Source organism: Lottia gigantea, assembly GCF_000327385.1.
Source record: "Lottia gigantea unplaced genomic scaffold LOTGIsca_47, whole genome shotgun sequence".
Classification (NCBI taxonomy): Eukaryota; Metazoa; Mollusca; class Gastropoda; family Lottiidae; genus Lottia; species Lottia gigantea.
In genome coordinates, this window is record NW_008709640.1 from 1,931,521 (window position 1) to 1,956,189 (window position 24,669).

At 30.8% G+C, this 24,669-nt stretch overlaps 1 protein-coding gene across 1 annotated transcript; it reads left to right on the forward strand.

Annotated features, from left to right (window-relative positions):
* Window positions 1-759: 759 nt before the first annotated feature.
* Window positions 760-24,424, forward strand: LOTGIDRAFT_164838 (hypothetical protein). Its single transcript, XM_009061339.1, has 11 exons — window positions 760-1,011; window positions 15,482-15,644; window positions 15,980-16,119; window positions 17,041-17,256; window positions 17,640-17,739; window positions 20,241-20,320; window positions 20,918-21,030; window positions 21,364-21,519; window positions 21,839-21,981; window positions 22,180-22,316; window positions 22,505-24,424. Exons 1-11 carry the CDS (start codon window positions 913-915, stop codon window positions 22,610-22,612), a joined length of 1,455 nt encoding a protein of 484 aa, XP_009059587.1. The 5' UTR covers window positions 760-912; the 3' UTR covers window positions 22,613-24,424.
* The last annotated feature ends 245 nt before the right edge of the window (window positions 24,425-24,669 follow it).

Consider the following 24,669-nt stretch of genomic DNA (forward strand, 5'->3'; position numbering starts at 1 on the left):
TGTTCAGTGATTCAGTGACATACAAATACTTATTTAGAAAATACTTTGTACAAAAAACATAAAATCAGTGTCATATATATCCCTACATATTGTGAGATCAATGGCTGGTGTCACAAGCTATTTGGACACATACTGGTACATTTAGATGAACACCAAGTATTGATAGAATTATAGGTTACATAAGATTTTTTTACTGAAACTTTTGAACTAATTTGATGGTAGTAATAGATCTTTATGGTGCAATTCCAGTACCTGTTATTATTTTTTTACTGCAGGCAGTACTATGGTTGTCTGTGATGTAGCTTTGTTCTGAACTGGTTAGTTCAATTGAAATTTCTTAAAAAACAAAAATGAATGGAATAAGCTTATACTATTTGGTTATCAAAATTGTTTGTGAAATAACTTCCAGATGTGCTCAACATTAGACATATTAGTTGGAAACCAGAATTTGACATATTTTGAGTATGTGGGAGCTATTCGCTCAAACCCCAGTCCCTGCTACTAACTGGTTGGTGTATATTACCTTGTCTGCCTAGTATGTATTATGTTAGCCCTTCATTTCTCAAGTGATGTGTAACCAACTGAATTAGTTATCTTAGTATCTATTGTAATGTAGAAGTTAACTGTGATAGTACTATCTCTGATTTATTGAATGGAGTAGATGTGGGCTGACTCAAACATTTCAACCAATCAAATGCAAGCTTTAGACCACGGATATAAATACATGTAGACAGTCACATTAATATAACCTTAGTCTATTATACCACGGTGTCTGTGAATCCTATATAAGACAAATAACTTCTCTCTATACATTGTTTGTCAATATCAAGTCATTAGTTTGATTGTGTGGTGATAGCTAAAGGATTTAAGAAGAGCTTTTGAGACAAATTTTGAAAAACTTTCAGTGTTGTAATGACTTCACACGGCAAATTCCGGAGCAGTAGTGGAAAAGGGTCAAGAAGGTCATCAGTAAAGAAGATAGTTACTGATCCAAAAGAGCGCCAACGATTGGTCAGTTTTGATAATTTTTTATTTCATTTTTGATTGATTGATTGATTTGATTTGTAATACTACATTTTACACTTCATTTTTTAAAAATGGCTTACATCATGTCAATGTGAATAACCTATTAAGGTCATGTACTACATTTTTATTGAGACCGGCATAGGAGACACAGATACTATACTGAAGGTTTTTTTAGGTTATGGACTACACTCCTACACACTAACTATGTCTTGATACATGATAATGTAGTTTTGTGTGTATATTGTCAGTTGAGTTACTCTATTTCCTAGTAAATACACTATACAGACATGTTGAATGTAATGTTGCTCAGTTGAACTGTAGAGGTTGTCTGCTGTATTGAAATGATGCAATACTGAATGTATATATACCAAACATACCTTCATTTGATGAAATTGAAGAGTGTCAATAGAAAGTGAAAAAACTGCTTACATACTGCAGTTTATTTCAGTGCAAATTGCTTAGCTATTGAAAAATTTAATGTAAACACATATAAAAAGATATCATATAAGTCCATTTGTTGTATTCAATGGCTGGTATCAAATATAGCTTTCAAAACCTGTTTGAAAATTTTTCATACATATTAATTACACTGGTTTAACAAATTAACTGAACTGAAAAATATTAAAACAAATATCAAACATGATCACAGACTTAAATGAATTTTAATAGATTTTAAGCTGGATTATGGTGTCATCTTACATACATAGTGTTTGATTTCAAGATTATTTTTAAAGATTATTATCTCAATCAAGGATTAAACAGATACAGGCAAATCTTTAATATAAATAGTTGGTCAAGTGATAAACAATTTATTATGGTTGATTTAATCACACTGCTTGAGGCATGACTATTATCTTATTTAATAGAATGGTCAAAAGAATAACTTATTTTGGATTTTTGGTCATTGTCCTGATTTGGTTTGAAAAAGAGGGAGAAGGGGAAATGAAGAAATGTGAATTGATATTAAATTGCTATATTATTGCTGAATAAGCCTAAAAAATTTAAAGAGAAGCAATCAGTGTATAAATAAGTGTAATAACTCCCTAGTGAATCATTTTCGGGCATTGATTTGTGTTTGCAATATATGTAAATAGACTTCAGAAGTACTAGAAATGTAGTCATTCATAATTCCTTCAAAAAGACCTCAAACTATGAATTTCACTTTTATTTATTTCTATGTATGGCTCAAGGAAAGATGAGTCATCATTTTAACTTTCAAACGCTGTCAGTGCTGTCAATGTCAACAGTTGTCAATGCTCAAAGCCTCAAAGTATCAGGTGTTGACAGTTAGCACACTGTACTGAATCAGCCAATTTCAAATGATTTAAAACTAGTTGTCAGATAGTCAAGGAAATCCATCTTTAAATAACTTGAGAACAGGAAGCTTTAAACTAGATAAGTTTGATGTTCAAATAATTTTATGATTGGTACGATACTGCCATTTGGGCGTCTGAATATGATTTCTTGATCTTGTGTTATTTGCCAAATTTTTTAAAATTCAAGTCAAATCTCTGTTCAATGAAACATTGATCTGCCTCCCATGGATTGACTGTCTTTTAATAGGTTTTCTATTCTATTTTGACAACTGGGCTATTCACACCTAATGAACAGGACATATTTTCAAGGTGTGTTAGAATTTTATCATCTTGATGACCTATCTACCAATGTTTTGATGACCGAATTACTATCCTATAAATCATAAATTTAGGAAGATTTCAATTAAAAACGAATAGTAGCCACCAAAATGGACATGATTGTGCTACATAAGTTCATAGTTCATCCACATTTCCTAGCTTGACCACAAATTACAGTAATTACTATTTGAAGAGATAACCAGGTCATTATTCCAGATTTCTATAAAATTTCTATCTCCCACTCTCTCTCTATTGACTGTTTTAAATTTGTTTTTTCCAAAAAGAAACCTGCGTGCATTTTAGAGTTGAGTATATCCAATAATGCCACAAAACGTTATAACTGATATTTGGTAAAGTAATTGAAAGGGGTTGTAAATAGTCACCAACATTTTCAGTCAAATCAGTCAAAAAAAAGGTGCGATTCCAAACTTAATGAAAGGGGTATCGTCAAGTATTGATACACGACCATGCAATACGATACATGTATTGCGATACATCAATTCACCGATATATCATACCAGCAATAGTTCCTATAGGAGTATCATGAATACAATTAATATATATCAGTGACAGAATACACCTTGCCATTCATACATTCTATATTTTATTATTCCAGGTACCATTAAACTTTTATATATAAGCGTTTAAATTTGACATTTCCAATATAAAAATATTCAAATAATAACCTTTGCATGCCGAGATATAAAAAAAAGATAAAAACAACAAAGGAACTATTATTGTATGTTGACGGTTAACTGTCATTATAACCATGTCACTTGGTTAAGGTTACTCTACGTTCAACTTCATTGATTTTAATAGCAAATTACATAAAGCATTTTTAACAAACTTCCAATTGGTATTTATTATTGCAACTAATCTCGCCAAAATATCATAATGTAGAGTAAAACTCTTATAAGCAGAGTGATATTTTCTCGTGATAAGTTTGAAATTTATATTTTGATGATGTTATATATTCATGCTACATGTATTGACATCATAATTGACAAAGGCGTTTTCCAACATAAATAAAGTATAAATATGACTTTAGGCGTTTATGTCATACATATAAGTTTTATGAGTCTGTCAAAACTTCTTAATGGCAGAATTTCGAAAGCACTTTTTGACCCCTCAAATTTCTGAAAATTTTGCTATGAATGATTGGCAAGTTCTTTTTAAAACTTGGAATTTGGAATATTTTTGTCATGGATAAATGTTGAAAATCTCCTAAAAATTCATGTATAAAACCAAATGTCTTGCGAAATTAATAACAGCCATAAAATTTGGAACTGCAAAAAAGAAACTTGGGCGCAGTGTCACTTTGAAATTCAGTTGAGTTCATGATTTTGACCAAAGCATAATATCCTGAATGTGTCTAAAGATAAAAAATGTTTGGAAGTTAATCAAATTGGATGCAAGATATTGCAATGTAACTATTTTTTGTTCTGAGTATATTTGCATAAGGGAAGCTCTTCTGTACTCAAAGCAAAATCTTAGACATTTCATAGTCAGGTAAGATGTATTGAGACCAGTCCCATTGTTAGCATTGACCTTCCTCACTGTTTACTCTGTTTAAGATAAAAATTAGTACAGAGGAAATATAATAGTATGTAATGATAGTAATCTTCTGGCACCAGTCTTGGAAGGACTCAAGGAAGAGTCATCAATGCTCCTCTCACCAAAATCAAGAAAAGTCTTGAAGTTTCAACTTTAAATGGTAAAAATGTTTTGATAGCCTAATGATGTTTGAGAATTTTGTAGTGAAAGGAAGTAAGAGTTCACAGTTGAATACTTTTAAAAATTTGAGAGAGTGAAGATGAGTTTATTTCTGTTTATTTTGACTTGGCTTAGTAAAGTCTGGAACACATTGACATTATGTCTGTTGAAGGCGGGTATGTGGTCACACAACTGTCTTATCATTGGTCAAATTCCTCTGGAAACTTGCCAAGTAAAATCCATACTAATGGAACTTTGCCAGGCTTATCCATTCTTAAGTCAGTAAATGTGTGACCTTTTACGAGTATTTTTTACTCATTTACGTCACAAACATAATTATAAGTGATTCGTTTGAACTTCAATGTTATCAAATATAGCAAGAGAAGACATTGCAAGACTGTCTTGATTTTGGATTATAGTTGTATGAGCTTTTCATGCTGATTAACAAGTGACCAAGTAGCAAGCTAATTATAGAATTTCAAAGCAGACGCTTGTCCTATAGTATGGATTTTTCAACCCTGCTTCCCCCTGTCAGTGATACAGGTTGGAGGGGTTTAGTCGTTCGAATTGGACAATAAACAAGCTTAATGCTTAATAAGCATGCTTAAGATCTCTAAACAGAGTCTTATGCTGCCGTCTTATCAAAATTTCACTCATTGCATACTACATGGGGTTGTCTTTGTTCATTATCCAACATAGGTGTAGAAAAGTAGGTGTAAATTCTTTCATTTAAAGATGGTTTTCCTTATTTTTTAGTGTCAAATTAAGCAAGCTATTTGATTAATTGGTATTTCTAATGAATTATCATGTATTCCTAATCATATTATGTCCTTATTGCATACAATTAAGAATTTTAACCAATCATAAATATTCATGTATGTATTGTCTGGATAAACAAAAAAAGACTTCTTGACCTTTCTTGATCAGTCACTCATTGGAATTCTCCTGGTAATTCTCTTCTAATTTAGCTAATTATGGTCAGGTGAGACAAACTGGTATTTTTCCAAGTCATTAGAACACCTCTACTTTCTATTCAAATAAGTATTGGCATTTTCATTTACATAAATGAAAAAAAAGGGAACCCATCTTTAATATTATATAAAGTGGTATTGCATACTAGTTTTCATATGCAAATCCTGTGTCACATTTAATGTCAACAAACTCTTTTTATTAGTTAGGGCTATGATTGCACAAACTCATTTTTACTGATTCAGAACTTTGAATATAATATATTAGTCATGATTTTATATTAAAATTAAAATTTGCATAATTTGGATGGTTTCATGATAATTTCGATCAGTCTCTCTGCGCTTTTTTTGCATCACAAATACATCAATTTTTCAAGTCAATAACCCAATTCACTGACCCAAACTTTTAAACACTTTTTATTTATATTTCATCATTTTCTAAGACTTTTTCTAAGTTCTGTTTGGTACTCACTCTGAAATCATGTGAAAAGGATTTCTGATGAAACTTTCTTGTCAACTTTCAGTATACATCCAAACAGTTCTAAACTACTGGACATTATTGGACTGTTAACTGGACAATATACTCAATTCTTGAAGAATATATTTGGGATTCTTAGTATCTAGTTATTTCAGGAAATGGTAAGGAATTTTTTACCAGAGGTTCCCAAGTCAATATTGACGACCTGCTATTTTAATATACGCCTACATGAAATGGGGGGCATTCATTGGCCCACCCATATCATTCCGTCCGTCCATCCATCCATCCACAATTGCTTGTAAACAGTTTTGGAGACAATTCTTGATGGATTTTGACGAAAATTGGTGTGAGTGTTTGTTATCATCCAAGGATGAACCCTATTGAAAATCAAAATAGTCGAAAAAATATTAAGTATGAGTAATTGCCCTTATTCTTGAAATCGCGTTCAATTTTTTGCTTGTAAACACTATAGAAGGCACAATTAGTATTCATGAGTTATTGCCCTTGTTTGTGAAAATGTCTTCATAAACGTTAACAGGCACAATACTTGTGGGATTTTGATGGAACTTTATATAATATTATACAGTATCGCCCCATAATGTTTAAAAGAAGTATAAGAATGAAAGTTGTATAATTCATATTGGTAATTGTTACTGTACTGCCAGGTTTAAGAATCAGATTTTTTATTTCTTAGAGTTGTCAGTATTTTACACTTTGTATATCACATGGTGTGTATCACATTGTGTATATATCACATTGTGTATATCATATTGTGTATGTCACATGGTGTATATCACATTGTGTATGTCACATTGTGTGTATCACATTGTGTATGTCACATTGTGTGTATCACATTGTGTATGTCACATTGTGTATATCACATTGTGTATATATATCAAATCGTGTATATCATATTGTGTATGTCACATTGTGTATTTCATGTATATCATGTTTTGTATATCAAATTTTGTATTTTATCAAATTTCTACATTGTGTGTATTACATAACACAATAGTGTTTTATTCTATATTGTTATTTATATCACATATTGTTTTGACTGGGGTAAAGAGAGTAAGCACACCCTTATTCACCCTTGTTCATCAACTTACATTTTAGAGGACTCATATGGAGTATAATTAGCCTCAATTATATTTTCATTATGATATTATCAAATGAAAGATCAGGTGATGAATAGTTGAATATTTATGATGATTAATCTCCTAATGTAACATATTTCATGACTAATGGTAAAGAGTGGAATAAACTAGTGTTACCTATTACAGACTTTAGGTTAATGACTACACTGATAGCTTCTATAATTTATCAATTATGACAAATCATATAAATGCAATTGGATAAACATCAGTGCATGAAAATAAAGTAATTTCTTAGTGTTTATATTTAGTTACAACTCTGTATTACCTTAAGGAATTAACATCATTGGCATATTCTATTGAAAGGCTTAACTTGATCATTTTGAATTGCTACCAAATTTTTTGGAAATGCACTTTAAAATTTAACTTGATTATTCAAAACTAAAATTTAGTGTTATAAATTACTAAATTTTAAATCAAAATTTAACTTGATTATCCAAAATTAACATTTAGTGTGATAAATTACTAAATTTTAAATCAAAATTTAACTTGATTAGCCAAAACTAAAATTTAGTGTGATAAATTTCTAACTTTTAATCAAAATTTAACTTGATTAGCCAAATCAAAATTTAGTGTGATAAATTATAAGTCTAAATTAAACTCTGAGAAAAAAAAATGAAATTGGTAGTCAGTTAATTTGAAAATACATGTCCATGTGAGATAGCAGGTAATCCCGTTTTACAGCCTCTATTATAAATAGTATGCTTTATTATTGTACTATAAATAGATATGTTATGTTCTTGGGGAAATAAATGTTATTATTGAATGGAAGAAAATAGTCTGGTAAAGTCAGGAAAATCAATTTCAGAATTTCAGAATGACCTTGACTTAGAGAAGGTTGGAATGACATGTTCTTCATTGAAGGTTGTTTTGAGGCCAGGACTTGTTTCTTATTCAGACGTAATAGAAAAGCAATGTTTCAAACTGGATGAAATAAATAAAGTCAAAATAGGTTTTTCTAGCCATTTTGTGTGTAAAGTACATTTTTTACACTATTCCATCTTGATTTCTGTATTTCTAGATAAACTTGATCATATTATGATGTAATTATAGTAAATACCATTTGACGGAAAATTGGAATGGTACAAATAGAAAATCAGAGTGCCTCAGTGACACATACAAAGACAGGAAAACAACCTCTGTAAAAAAAAAGTGCTGAGTATCTCCAATTATGTCACAATATGATATGTATCAAGATACAAGGGTCACGATACGATACATATCGCAGTATTGGGTAATGGGATAAAAATTAACATTTTATCTTCAAAGTTTCAATATTTATTGATTTATAACTTTAAAGCTATGATATATGGTAATAATTATGTAATTGATAGGAGTGGTTAATGTCCACTGTCTAATAAAAAAATTTCTGACAATTTCATTGAAGTCAGATAGAAAATTTGTTATCCATTTACCAACATAAAAAAAATTCGGACTTTTTTTTATAGAATGAAAAGTATTGTCATGTATCGATACACGACCTCGTATCTTGACAGTTATATCGCGATACATAAATCGTACCAGCACTAGTATAAAGGATAGAAAAACCACCTATACAAAGGTTTGAAAACCTCTGTACAAGGCTAAAAAACCCCTTATGAATGCTTGATTATTTCACTTGCCATGTAGGGCTTAGAGATTCCTTTTTATTTCATGTTGAATGGTTTACAGTTCAGTGAGTACACCAATAATTTATAAGGTTACTCTAGAACAATGACCTACATTACGACTTAGAACTATGGGAAAGGAACTGTCGTCTGCTAGGCAAATAAGTGCATTATGTTCTCTTGGAGTTTTGCAGGAAAACTTTTTTTTGATGCTTTGAAAATGCTTTTGCTAGTTGACTCTGTTTTCTATACAGGCATGCAATAAGCTGTCCATTTCATTAATCTCCTGCACAAGAATATTGAACTCTTAAAGGGATTGTGAAGAGGTATTCTAAATCTTGGATGTGTATTGCAGAAACTGATAGCATCAATTTGCACCATTCCAACTTTATATCAGAAACTTACTGTTTGATCACTTCACAAGTCACAAAGGACCTTCATATTTTAGGATTAGTGACATCATCAAACACTTATTTATTGTGGAATTGCAGAAACCTCAGAAGTCTGACTGAAAATTTCAATGGTACAAATTGATGCTATCAGTGTCCCTTATGGACATACAAAATTTTGAAAACCTCTTTACAATCCCTTTAATGTTGTAAAATGTTATATTTTGAATATTTGGAATGAAAATTATACATGTGACACTGCATTTGATAGATTTCTATTTTGAAATGAAAGAAATTGTTTTTTGTCATTAATATTAATATCACTGTTAACATCACTTGTGCTAACATTATTCACATTTACTTAACCTTGCGTTTTTAGTTGCAAATTATTTTAGCTATGATCTTGCTTAAAAAAAATTTATTAGCATGGACTATTCAGAAATATTCATGATTTGTAATTCATATGGATAAGTTTAATGATATCAAAATATTGGGCAAGGTGAGAAAGTTTTTGCAAAATAATTGTAGTCTTTGCTTAGAAATATTAAAACAGAACCTAAAAACATGCTGTTGTTACTCAGAGTTTAATGCTATGAAATCTTCAGATAACTGACCTATTTTCAGCCTGCGTCCCTATTGAAGTTGGACTCTATATCGCTTTACAATTGATGTCTTGAGCACCATTTTAACAATGGTATTTCTATATCGTTCTATAATTGATATATTGAGCACTATTTTAACAGTGGTATTTCTATATCGCTCTACAATTGATGTATTGAGCACTATTTTAACAGTGGTATTTCTATATCGCTCTACAATTGATGTATTGAACACTATTTTAACAGTAGTATTTCTATATCCTTCTATAATTGATATATTGAGCACTATTTTAACAGTGGTATTTCTATATCGCTCTACAATTGATGTATTGAACACTATTTTAACAGTGGTATTTCTATATCGCTCTACAATTGATATATTGAACAATATTTTAACTGTGGTATTTCTATATCACTCTACAATTGATTTATTGAACACTATTTTAACAGTGGTATTTCTATATCACTCTACAATTGATGTATTGAGTACTATTTTAACAGTGGTATTTCTATATCGTTCTACAATTGATGTATTGAGCACTATTTTAACAGTGGTATTTCTATATCACTCTACAATTGATGTATTGAACACTATTTTAACAGTGGTATTTCTATATTGCTCCACAATTGATGTATTGAGCACTATTTTAACAGTGGTATTTCTATATCGTTCTACAATTGATGTATTGAGCACTATTTTAACAGTGGTATTTCTATATCACTCTACAATTGATGTATTGAGTACTATTTTAACAGTGGTATTTCTATATCGTTCTACAATAGATGTATTGAGCAATATTTTAACAGTGAGAATATATATTATTTTTCTAGTCTACGCTTAAGGATTTCTGAAATATTTTTGAAGACGTTACCGATATTGATAGGATTTTGTCTTTAACTAAAACTTAACTTTAAAGTGTTTTTGTGCTTTGAACAATTATGAAGGATTGAGCATTGAGAAGATCTTTTAAGCAATCAAGTTTAAGCAACTCAAAAATCAAAATTATGGTCAGTTTTTTTAGACACCATGGCCTGGGAAACAACATAATAGTAATTGGATTTATTGATTAGGTCAAATGATGATGTTAGAATATTCTGTCTACATCTGTATTTATTTTGGGGTGAGGAAATACTGACGTCTGCGAAATTGATTATGAATATTTATATATATTTTATTGGTGTTGGTATATGAATGTAGGTATGTGGTAGATCTATATTCAACCAGATGTTACTGCTATCTGTTGTAGATAAATCAATAAATTACCAGCAATATACAGTATCTTAGCTTCGTATTCAGACCTACTTTCATTTTATCATTTCAAATGCAGACTTGAATTAGATTTTTTAAACCATTTTAATAATTGTTTTGAATTATTCAAGTATGGAGAATTTGAACTTCAGTATTTCTGGAAGCTAAAAAATGAAAACATGAGGACAGTGGCATGTGGGAGTCATAGAATTCTGACAATCTGATTGGCTGGCATGTAACATATGAGCCAATCAGGTTTTATTTTGAAATTCATCCTGTTTACATTGCATCATCAGACCGACTGTAGCAGACACCTTTTAGAAACTCTCCTCAATTAATGTTGGATTTCTATTAAAACACTTCATTGTTGTTTGCTGCATCAGATCACAATGGGACTTTGTACATCTTCTATGAGTGACTCCATTAATATCACAAAATTGAAAGGAAAGAAATATGAAAAAATGTATTTAGGAGACAGAAGAATGATAAAACAGGTTTGTTTTTCTGATATTTTTCCTTCTCAGACCACAGGTGTGGAAAAATAACATTGCAAAATACAAATTTAAACAAAAGTGTCATTTAAATTTTGAAGAAAATGACAAAATATGCTTTTTCCATTTCTGATTTGTAAATTTTTTTTTTTTTTTTTTTGGTACTGGTTATGAGTTAGTTAGTTAATTAGTTGATTGGTAATTGATATCAACCTAAGTATGTCCGTCTGTTTACATCTGATTTGAATGAAACTTGGTATGCTCAGTAAATGCTTGATATCTCAGACGAGTTTAAACGTGACAATGTTCCGCAACATATTTGTGGGTTTTATTCTCTCACCAGATGACGACACATGTAAATAGTGTTTACATTTATTAAAGACGTGTGATTATTCCATAATATTGTCTTGTGTAATGTCTCGTGATATGAATATTCGTGGTGTTATCATCCTTGATTTAATGAAAACACACAAAATTTGCTAGCACAATAAAAGATAGGGTTTTTATTTTGTTTTATACCAAAAAAAGGCTACAGATTTCAAATCAATTTGGATGAAACTGAACAGTAAGTTTATAGATTGATTTTATATCAAACTAAAGGAATGTTGACATTGGGGTAAAAAAACGAGTCGTTGTTTTTCGACAATGAAAAGAATCCTTAGTTTTCTTAAGTGCTGAAATAGGCATATTGTACCTTGCTGGGCAACCAACATGTATTTTAATTTATTTATATGAAATATACAAATTATTTTATACATTTGTTAAAGAATATTGGAGAAAATTTCTTATTAAAAGCTGGTCACTTTGGTAAAGATTCTCATTTCAAACGAGAGGGTACTTTCTTTTCCTGTTGTTAGAATATTGAAACGTATGTCAAGTTGTCTACGTGACACCAGGATTAGTTGACTGATGTCACGTTTTTATAACTACGTTCACTTCTAGTCACACTCCCATTGATAACACTTTACATTGATATTTCACAAGATTCTTTTTCATTCATAAAACTGCTGGTTAAATCATAAATAGGTCAGTAGGGAGGGGCTCTGTGGCCTTAGTTTAGCTGAATATCTATTCATTGTAACTGTATGTAACCAGGTAAATTGCAGTTGTTCAACAGACTAGTGATAAAGATATGAATTGCCTGTCAGTTACATTTTGAATAGCGTTAAGTTTGGCATTTGGTGAAATTGCTGTAATTATGGAAAGGTCTTCAAGTCTATCCTGTTTAAAGGATTTCTAATATTTTCTTACTGAAGAGTATTTTGTAGTAGGAAAAAGAAATATTAAAAAGAACCGCTTGAAACCTTGTATAACGATATCTGACGCGAAATTACTTTCCGAGAAAAACGCAAAAAACTATTTGAACTCGTATTTTGTTAAAATCTTTTTTATTATTTTTTTTACCGCTATACATGGTTTTCATTCTTGGAAAATATTAACCTTGTATAACAATTTGAGATCTCCGGGCTATTCAACCAATACTCGTATAATAATACAGTATACAAGGTTTTTCATTTTCATCTGCAGAAAAGGAACATTGAACCTCGTATAATAATATATTTTCTTAAAGTAGGTCTATTATTTTTGTGAAGAAGGTCTTTAACATTTAAGAGTAGAGATCGCATTAAATAACAAAACACAATTTCATGGTATACTACTCCTGAATATTACCTGTGTACCATAATGTTGTGTTCCATTAGTTAAGATCGTACTATAGCTTTGTTTGCCCACTTGTTCTATCTTATAAAGAACCTTTACTATCCGTGTGACCAATCATACCTTAGTCTCAGAAACAGGAATTTTTATACCTTACATAATCAGTAATAGTGTTCACAGCTCATTGTCGAAATTTGAGCCTTCAATTCCATGTGTATCTATAATTATTTACTTTTGAAGTTAAAAATTCAACTCGAATTCTAGTGAGACTATGCCACACATAGAAAACACATAGAATAGACAGTGAAATTTCTAGTTTGAGGTATATTTGAAGGGATTATGTGTTTTCGTGCGATTTAGTACTTCTTAAGACTATTAAAGCACAATAAAGACCCAAATCAATCTCCGAAAATGACGACTGTTCACTTTAATACTTAGATTGTCATAAAAATTTGTTTTTCGTTGTTGTGTTTGATTTTTGGAGATTTGAAATCAGATTGCTATTCATTACGTGCTCGATGAATTCAACACAAAATAAACACAAGCGAATTCTTTCAGTTATAAAGGTCTGAAAAATTTCAAATAAACGGCTACACCTTCTGTAAACAGAAAGTCCAAAACCGCATGTTTCCCTTACTTTTAAGAACACCCTGTTTCTCAAGAAGGCCAGAAGTATGTGACTCTTGGAGAGTATCACATGGCCACTAGGATGCTAAGAATTTGGTCATAGGATATGACTGAATGACTGTATTATCTTACTTCCTGGTAGGTTTGAATTTGTAAAAACATACTTCTATTGACAAAAGACTAGTTGCACTGGTTGAACTGAATTGTGCAATGAGGAATTCTGAAATTTCACAGGGAAAACAAATATCTGGTGTCTGATTTCTTTGTTCACTTGCAATGATTTGTGTATGTACATTAAGAACATAAATATATATGATAAATGCTATTAAAGATGGGTTCCCTTATTTTCATTTATGAAAATGAAAATGCTTATACTTATATGAATAGAAAGTAGAGGTGTTCTAATGACTTGGAAAAATACCAGTTTGTCTCAGATATCCATAATTAGTTCATAATTAGCTAAATTAGAGGAGAATTACCAGCAGAATTCCAATGAGTGACCGATCAAGAAAAGTCAAAAACTCTTTTTTTGTTTATCCAGACTGTACTTATATGGACATTTGTGATTGGTTCAAACTCTTAATTATATGCGATAAGAACATAATGATATGATTAAGAATACGTGATAATTCATTAGAAACACCAATTATTCAAATAGTTTGCTTAATTTGACACTAAAAAAATAAGGAAACCTATCTTTAAGGAACTTCATTACATATTTCTGTTTCCTAAACATGTTAGTCAAATAGGGCGGGAGTTTTTTGTTTTGTGGTTGACGTGACATTATAAGTTATGTACACATTTTTACACTAGGCAAGCTCTTTTTCCATGGCCATATTGAAATGGGTAGAAGGGGCCTCTATCAAATGATGAAATTGCATGTGCAGATTTTTTCATGGCCATCTTGAAATTGGTAGATGGGGCCTCTATCTCAATGAAATTCAATGACATTTTAATTTACGGTATGTACATTTTTTGTGCATAAGATGACTTCTATGTTGTGGCGATCTTTAAATGGGTAGACTGAACCTCAGGAATTTGAATCCACTTCAATATAATCCAAGAGAGCTTTTTCTATTCAGTCTTTTTGACCAGATACTTTTAAGCTGAGTATCCATATAACTTTGGATATGGAGGCAAAAAAAGGTTCATTTATGGAGGGAGGGCATTACGTTCAGAAAAGAAATGAAGAAGAATTTTAAAATAAAAGAAGTATGATAATGGTTTAGTATTTGAAAATCACATAAAATGTCAAGCCCTATACTTATATGGTTTTATCTTGTAATTTATGGAGACATTATATAATATTTAATATGACCTTCGTAAGATTATGAAATGATTCAGCTAATTTGAAAAGTCAGTAATAAAATATGAAAAGATTTCCTGGTGATGATTACTAGAGAGCTGCTTCTCCAAAAACTTAAGAGGATTTTAGTGATCTAGTCATCTGATTGGATTAAAATTAAATTTTAAATTCTTATCATCCAATCAGATTACAGTACTTTTTTTTAAGATCTGGACTCTATTTTATTTAAGTTTTCAAGAATAAGGCCCCTTAATGAAAGACTTTCTAAATGCTAAAAAGTTTACCAAACATTTCATAGCTCTACAGCTCAACTTACTGTGTCATGTTGTGATACATGTGGCTAAATTATTTTTCTGGTTAAAGATTTCTTTTCCTGCAAAAGCCAATTTATTGTTTGCATAGTGGAAATTGTTTACAATTACAAACAATTATTCAAAAAAACAACATTGGAGCAGAAGAATGACTGAAAATCTCAGAAATTGACTTTTCCCAATTCTCCAACATCTGATTTTGAAAGAATTTTTTTTGAACCAACAATGACAAAACAGCTATAATTAAAACACACTTTTCTTTGTATTTTTCAGGTAGAAAATATCTTAAAACCATTTATTCTTGAAGATTCTGTTTATGATAAAGTCTGCGATGTTATGTTGGACAATTTCAATAAGGGTTTGGGTAAGGATACTAATGCTGATGCCAGGGTGAAAATGTTTCCTACATATGTCAGATCAGTACCAAATGGCACAGGTAGGGTATTTTTCTTTTATAGAAATCAAATTTTAATCAAGCATTTGCATTCTTTCTAGGATCTGAGAACCTATCTCAAGATAGTAGAAGTGGACCTTCATTTACTAAGAAGACAAAATATTCATGTCCATTTCTGCTTAATTGTCAAAATCTTTGAACTGCTGCTCCAAAATTCCTCTTCATGGTTGTTGCCATTCATTGATGTGGTCAACACCAAAATGTAAACCTCCCAATGAAAAGATTTTGTCATCCTTAATGCAGCATTGTATTACAGGCATTGTTGTGGTTTTGAACTTATGTATGTAAATTAAAAGCGTTCTGTCCTTTCATTTCAGAGGAAGGCAACTTTCTGGCGTTAGATTTAGGAGGAACTAATTTCCGAGTTTTATTAATTAATTTAAATGGACAGGAAGTTGATATGGAAAGCAAGATATATTTAATACCACAACATATTATGTTAGGAACAGGAGTACAGGTGAGATATCTTTTAAAACTATGGCCATCTTGGTAACCTTGGTAACCTCAAACCATTAGCCTGAATGGTCCTTGCCTTTGACAAGTACAAAAGGAGGAGGGGGGGGAGGGAATCAGTTAATCTGAACAGAAAAAATGCTGTTAGTATCTGAAAATGTTGTATTTAATGTATACCAAGTTCCGTTACAGTGGCATACTCCTTCCAAGTCAACCAGTGAAGTTTTCAGCACCCTTCCCCCCAAAAGTTACAGCTACAAAAAGCTACAATGGTTATTTGATAATTTTATTTGGGAAAGCATTTTTGTAAAAGATTATATGTGACTGAAAACACTTAATAAAATAACTAGTACTAAAACAACTCATTCTATTACAAGATAAAGTAGTACTAATACTCTTTATGCACTCTGTTATACCATGTTCTGATAGAAATATGTAATATTTGGAACCATTCCAACATTTTTGCCAACTCTATTGCCAATGAGCTATAAAGATGTTTTTGTTGCAATCATGAGATGTACAGATATGTTTTTCATTTAGCAAACCCATGAAAAATTAATTAGATGCATATAGGCCGTATGAAATGTGAATTTAAGAAACAGTCTTGTTTTGTTGATTGTTTATTGTCTATTATTATATAAACATATCTTTCATGTTTAAGTAATTAAGACTACCTGTAATGTTTTGTATGAAAATGTAAAAACTGAATTTCATTATGAAATACTCACTCATGGTTGATATACTTCCTCATGTGAAAAGTTCATTAGCTTCTATCAATGTTTCGCCAAATTGTTGTTTTAGATTTTTGGTTTTGTTTCGCGGTTCGGATCATTAGTTATTTATTGATAAAGAAAACCACCATTGTCATTTGAAAATGCTGTATTTGTATAACTTTTCATTAATTTTCCTCATTTTCTACTTTCAGTTATTTGACCATATAGCAGATTGTATATATAAATTCATGAAAGAACATAAATTAGAAAACAAAAAATTACCATTAGGGTTTACTTTCTCTTTCCCTTGTAAACAACTGGGTTTAGCAGAAGCTCACCTGACAACCTGGACTAAAGGTTTTAAATGTGAGGGTGTTGAAGGCAAAGATATTGTCACATTATTACATGATGCAATAAAAAGAAAAGGGGTAAGATTTTTTACAGTAAATCTTATGATACAAGAAGAGTTCATAATTCAGTTTCTAGAATCACTACTAAGTCTTTAATTCAAAATATGTCTTATTCTACAACTGTTGTTTGAAGTAGTTGTCAGCTCACAACTTATAATGCACCCTAATTTAAGGCAATAAAGCTCTTCTGTGAAGGAGGAGGAGGAAGTTGCCAGACCTTACTTCCCTCCAATGAAGAAGAGCTGTTGCAACTTTCCTCCACAGTAGAACTTATGCAAGAATAACACTTTATATTTGTTATTTTAATGAGATTTTTTAGTTTGAATAGATTTCCAGGTAGCTGGCATTAAGCTCTATTATCTGGTCTAGTGGTTAATTAAATTTGTTTTGTTTTTTTTTAGGATATGCATGTTGAATGCTTAGCTGTGATAAATGACACTGTGGGTGCTCTGATGTCCTGTGCTCATAGTGATAGACAATGTGGTATTGGTTTGATTTTAGGTGAGTAGACCATCCAACAGAACCTTAGCTTATAGGTCATATATGCTTACAACTGTATATATGGTGTTCGCATGTGCAAATTTAAAACTTAAAACAGAGTTACTGGCTTTGACACGATTGTTGAAAATGCTATCTCCTCTACAGTTTTCAACACAATGGAGGCCCATAATGAAATTTGCAGTTTGGAACAATTTTGATGTACACATGTATTTTCAAAATAAGTGTTTTTATGGTATACTACACAATTCCAACTGATTTGTATAAAACATGGTGTTAACATTCAGTGTTGAACATTCATGAAAAAGGGTCAATGTGGAAAGTTGAATAGATAATATATTCTATTGTATCAATATCAATTTTGGACACACTTCACTTATCTTAGGATTATTTGACCATGTGGAAGTCAAGTTTCAAAGTCCATCAATTATTGCCCTACATTTTTATGTTGAGATAAATTTCTGTATATATCATATTTTGTCTAGTGAATCAATATTCATTGTTGTTAACAGCTGTCTATAGATAAACTATATAACTGATACTTTGGACTTTAGACTTTAATGTGGTCAAGCAAATAAAATAAATAAAAAAATTATGTCTAGGTTAAAACTAAATATTTGCTAACAATAATGAATCTGCATTATCATTTCGCCTACAGAGGCTTTTTTAACCAACAGTTACAATTGAGTTTCGCCATTTTCCGGAGTTGATTCGAGTCTTGAATATATGTAAATAATCTGCAGAAGTGCTAGAAATGAACGGAAATCGTAGAATTTTGTCATAACATACCTCTTGAGGGCTCTCATTTCAATTTTATTACTAATTACCTTTTAGCTAAAAAATTCCCATTTCTGAGACTAAGGTACGATTTGTCAAAAAGATGGCCACCCTGTCTTATTAATACTATCTACAAAAAGTGCATTTCTGATGAATCATCTCCTTTTAGGAGCTTGTGATTGAGTTTTAAAGATAAGATAGAAAAGTATAGGTAAAATGTCCTTGGAAGAAGGACAAGTTATTGTTTTATAATGCAGTAACTCTCTAAAAAAAAAAAACAACAACAACATATGTTTCCATTACATTAATATATGTGTTACTTCACAATAAAATGTAATAAAAACATTCACAAAGTCAATAATATCAAGTTTTCAGGAATCTTTCTGTTTGAGAGATTTGCACCTTGGGCATTATCTGAATATATTTTTTACCAAACTAAGTTATTTAGTAAATAAGAATGGTATGGTGCAAACAGAAGATTTTAAGTAACCCCATCCACATTTTTAAAGTCTAGATTCTAGAAGGTCTGAATTTTTTCAAGGGCCAACTTTTACAATTACAAAACTGGCTTGTTCAGTTTTTGATTTTGTTAATATTAATCCTTTAGTGACATTTAGGGGTAGAGATCACATTAAATAAATGAACACAATTTTATGGTATACTACTCCTTAGTTTTATTACACACTACGTTTCAGCAAACTAACAATCACCTGATGATGACAATGTAGATTGTTAAAATGTAGTGTGTAAACTAAGGAGTAGTATACCATAAAATTGTGCTCCATTATTTAATTTGTTAATATTGATTTATTGTATTTTAAAGGGTTTATATCAGCTTTATTTAGATACTTTGTCAGCTTTTGTTTATTATTTTGACATGACTCAATTACCTACTACCCCCTTAGATTGACGTCATTTCAGCGTGTTTCAATGATCTCATGATTTGAATTCAGTAGACCAAATATTTCATATACTGATATTCACACAGGAGGGCTTGTTCAATAACAATGTTTACTCAAAAAATGTAATCTGAAATTATTTGATGTCGAAAAGTGAATGACATTTTGAAATCAGTGATTTTGAAAATGCACACTTCAATGAATAGTATAAGTACATGTAGGATTTTTTTTTCAAAGTAATTGCTTTATTAAGTCACTGTATATTCTTGCATATATTCTTCAAATTTCATAAAAATTGAAACACATAATACAATCAAATCTCACAGTTGCTATCTTCCTACATACATAAAATATAGTTTCTGTATGAAATATGTAAATATGCGCTACATACTCTTAGAAAAGCATTATTACAATAGCATTTCTATATGTTCAATATCAATTAGCATAATTCAATACCTCCCACTACTATGTTGTTATAGTATATCATACTGTTTAAATATAGAGGAAATAATTCTATATACTTCAGTTATTCTTTATAATATATACATCGATTTTATAATCAGTCATTCATATCATATATATTATTTATTGTACATGTATATGTAAAATATCAATTGATTTATCAGCATAAAAATGTGTGGGTTATTAAGCACAGTATATCAAATTTAAGTGAAGATTTTAAGAAAGTTTTTAGAAATAAAGCTTTTAAAGATAGATTGTCCAAATTGTATTAAATATTTAGTGATTCATATATTGAAACTAGGTGTAGAAATATATCATATCAATTATACTACAGCCAATGTTCAGTTATTTACTTTGATATTTCAGGAACTGGTACTAACGCTTGCTATATTGAAAGATTGGAGAATGTTGAATTATGGGATGCAGATTATGAGGAACCAAAGCAGGTATTGGAATTGATCAGTTTTATGTTCAATAAATCTCAAAATTTGTAAGAATTATGAATGTCTCTGAGAACACTGAAGAAGGCAGATTTTTTCCCTTTTTTGCTGTATCCATTGCTTATTGACTTGTATTTTTGGCGAATAAATTGTGTCAGCTTTTGAAACTGTTAAGTTAAAGTTAGATTGGTCAGGGTTCAATTTAGGCGGTATTGCATTGCAGTTTGCAATTCAAAAAGACCCCGTTTCCTATGATTAGCCAATCTTAAAATTCATCACCATGATTTGGCATTCAAATAAAATTGTATATATGAAGGTTTACTACCTCAACATTTTAAATTGCTACCAAATTTTTAAGAAATGCAAATCAAAATTTAACTTGATTAGTCCAAACTAAATTTGGTCCGATAAATTGCTCATCAATTTTCAATCTAAATTGAACCCTGAAACTTAACATGATTTAAAGAATATTGTTTTTGTCAGTTCATGGCTGGTGATTGTGCCAAAAGAAAAAGAACAGGCAGATCTGCATTGTAAAAAATATACATCAATCTATCACATCCAAATAATCCAACTCTGATGATTATCTTTTGCAATTTTCAGGTGATAATCAATACAGAATGGGGAGCATTAGGTGATAATGGTGATTTAGATTTCTTAATAACAGAATATGATAAACATGTAGACAAGCATTCCATTAATGCTGGAAAACAAATGTAAGTCATTTTCATTTATTGCTGATAGGTGAAAGACATCTTCCAAATATTCTAAATGCATTTGAAATATGGTTTGGCAAAGCATTTATCATAAAGTGCACTGATGTTATCACATATTATAGTCAAGGGTGTGTAGGTTTCCATTAAGTTTCTGATTTTATAAGGGAGACACTGTGGCTTAGTGAATTATACACCTTGCTCACTGCTCTGCGAAAATTTCCCTCATTGCACACTGCATGGTCAATTAGGTGCAGAATAATAGGACGTAAAACTTCATTCATTTCATTTCTAATTTTGTAATGGGGAATTTTATTAATTAATTTGTTATTGTAGATATGAGAAGATGATATCTGGTATGTATATGGGAGAAATTGTCAGATTAGTATTAGAGAAACTACGTAAAAATGGTTTATTATTTAATGGTAAAGGATCTGAAGAATTATCTACTAGAGGCAGATTTTACACCAAATATGTGTCAGAAATTGAAAGGTAGGTCTTCTATTTACCTAATGAATATAATATGAACTGTTGAAGGCATCAGATCCAACCACCCAATTTCACAAGAAAAATAGGATCTGACAAAATCATACTGATGAACAAGCTCAGTTGATAATGCTGAAGTGGAACATGTGCCATATATGCCAAATATATGCAAACATATTCTGAGCTTCAAGAGGTAGTTGACTGGAGCTCATCTCTGTCTGCTGACACATGTTCCAGATTTAAAATCATCATCAGGACAACATGTATAGGAAATTTAAAAACTCTCCAAAATAGGTAAACTCACTCATCATTTTGTATTTTTCAGTGATGTTGATGAAAGTGATTTTAAGAGTACAAAACAAGTATTTGATGAATTGAATTTGACTGATTACACAGATCAAGATTGTCGTATAGCATTACACGTTTGCTCTCTGGTTTCTAAACGTGCTGCCTATCTTGCCTCAGCAGGTATGATTTGTGAATCTTTATTATTTTTTATCAGAGAGACTAAAGGATGTTGACCCTTTTCAGTATCATTCCTATGTTGTAGCTCAAACTGAGTCTAATCCATCGAAAGAGCAAGGCCTTTTAATTCATTGATTAATTCAGATAGAATTGGACACAAAAAATCTGTTCTATCAAAGAATTCATGCTGATGTCTTTCAGGTATTGCTACATTGTTAAATAAGATGGAAAGAAAAGATGTTAGTGTAGCTGTAGATGGTTCATTATATAGATTTCATCCTCATTTTCATGATCTCATGGTGGAAAAAATCCAGAAATTGATCAAACCTGGTCTTAGGGTGAGTTATTTCCCTTGAATTACCTTGAAGCAGAAGGCCAGTTTGGGTGTGTTTGATTCACTGTTCTGGATAGTGTTCTAAGAATGTGGATTTGTCTGGCATTTCAATTTCTTTGCCAAACTTGTTTGCCATGGTTGAAAAGAATTATGATGACTTTAGTTATTGAATTTGTTGACTTTTCATTTCAGTTCAAATTGATGTTATCTCACGATGGTAGTGGTAAGGGTGCTGCCCTAGTCGCTGCTGTAGCTAACAGATTAAAGGAGGAAGCACTACAAAAAAACAGTGAAGATTAAAGATAACATTATTAGGTCCTATATATTATTATAGAAATGATGAATCTCGTTTTATCTTTAGCTGGGGTTGTGTTGAATGATATCAAAACTTTGTTTTTTATTGTTAAATCATCATGAATAATCATGTTAAAATAATGTAAAAAATTGTTAATCATTTGTTTTTATTGTCTTTGTTCACTCTGACCGGTCATTCTCATTCAGTGGACAATTGGGAGAATTTTTTTTTCATTTTTCACTTGTTCGCTCATTTACACGATTTAGTTTTTGCAATTCGGAATTATTCGCACCATGGTTTATTTTTACGCACATATAATGCATGCTTTAGAGGATAGCTTGTCATTTAAAAAAAACAATTCGCAATTTGATTAAACAAGTAAATTAGGGAAAATGTTCTACTTGGTTTATAGTTTCAGTGTGCATGCAAAAGTCCTCTTTTCTCATTATTCAAATTGACCCAGCTGTAAATGGGTATGAATAATATTGAAAAAATGGGTGTCGATGAGTTTTGGACAAGGACTAGGTGGTAGAAAGGATCTTTAAGAACTGTAGTTTTCTTCTCTTATGGCTAGAGAAGTTTCTTTCTTTCATTTGTTTTTAAATAAAGTCACATGTTAAAATCTAAAACTTATCAAGCCATTCATATCACCCCATTTTCACATTTTAATAATTTGATAGGATTAAACAGAATACTTGCAAAAATATAACCTTTACATATCTCAAAGTGTTTCATGAATATCATAGACTTAACTTGAGTTTTTATCAACTAAATGCATGTTTTGCAGGTTTTAACCAAATGATTCAAAACCATCATGGTCTTTCCTTCGTTGATTTTATTAAAATTTTTAAGAATGTGGTATAGCTATACTGTACTAATTGATTTTAACAGTTTGTACAATGAGTATATAAGGATAACCATCTGTGTTTTGGATACAAACCCATCATCAGGAATAGATTTATTTATGACCCCACATAGTCATATCTGCTTAATTGTAATTAATTGTTCATTATTTAAAACAAAACCAATGGATGTTTTTATTCTGAAATAATTTATTTAATGGTAAATATTTAAATTTTTAATGTCTTTCATTTTCCATCTTATATAGACACAGTTCTCTGATTATTCATATGAAGAGGTTTAAAGACGATTGCTGTGTGTGAATTGGGTACTCTTATTGCTTTTATGTAACCCATTTCTGTCCTGGTCTTGTAAAAAAACAAGATGGCACAACAGGTTAAAAATTTGGAAAGGTGCATTGGATATGTCTCCAATAACGTGAATACATGTAAAGGTGCCCTCACATCATAGCGGTTGCAACTAATGAAAGAGGTCACAAGTACCGAATGCAACGCACAGCTCAGTTGCATGAGAGTTGTGTTTGAAACTTATTACCGCTATAATTCTAGTTCTTGTAAAAAACAAGATGGCATATAAGCAAAAGGTTCAAAAATTGGAATGGTGCATTGAACATGTCTCCAATTAACACAAATACATGTTACGGTGCCCTCACATCATAGCAGTTTCAAATAATGAAATTGGTCACGCGTACCGAATGCAACGCACAACTCAGTTGCATGAGAGTTGCATTTGAAACTTATTACAGCTATTCTTATTTCAAGCCGTACACAACTGCTAATTGCAGTTGTTTAAGAGACGTTTAATTCAAAAAGCCTCTTTGAGTCACTTCATTAGCGAATGATTAGAGAACTGGTTTTTTTTAATGTACAGTCGTCATTATTTTTATTTGCTTGATTATAAATAAGGGTTAATAAAAATGATTGTAAATATAGATTAATTAAATCTTTGTAAATATGATTTATAGGTTTTCTTGATGATAATTGTGGTGTGCTTATGCATAGTTGGATTTACAAGTTTTATAATGCTGTTGTCAATTCCATGAATATTAATTAAGCATTTGAATCAATATGTTATCTCATTGTATTTTATTGGGTAGCATCAACTTATCAACTCATGAGATATGGTATTTTCCTGAGTGAACTAAAGAGTCTGGAAAATCAAAATGAGATCACTTCTGGTATGGAATGAGGTCATGTGACTG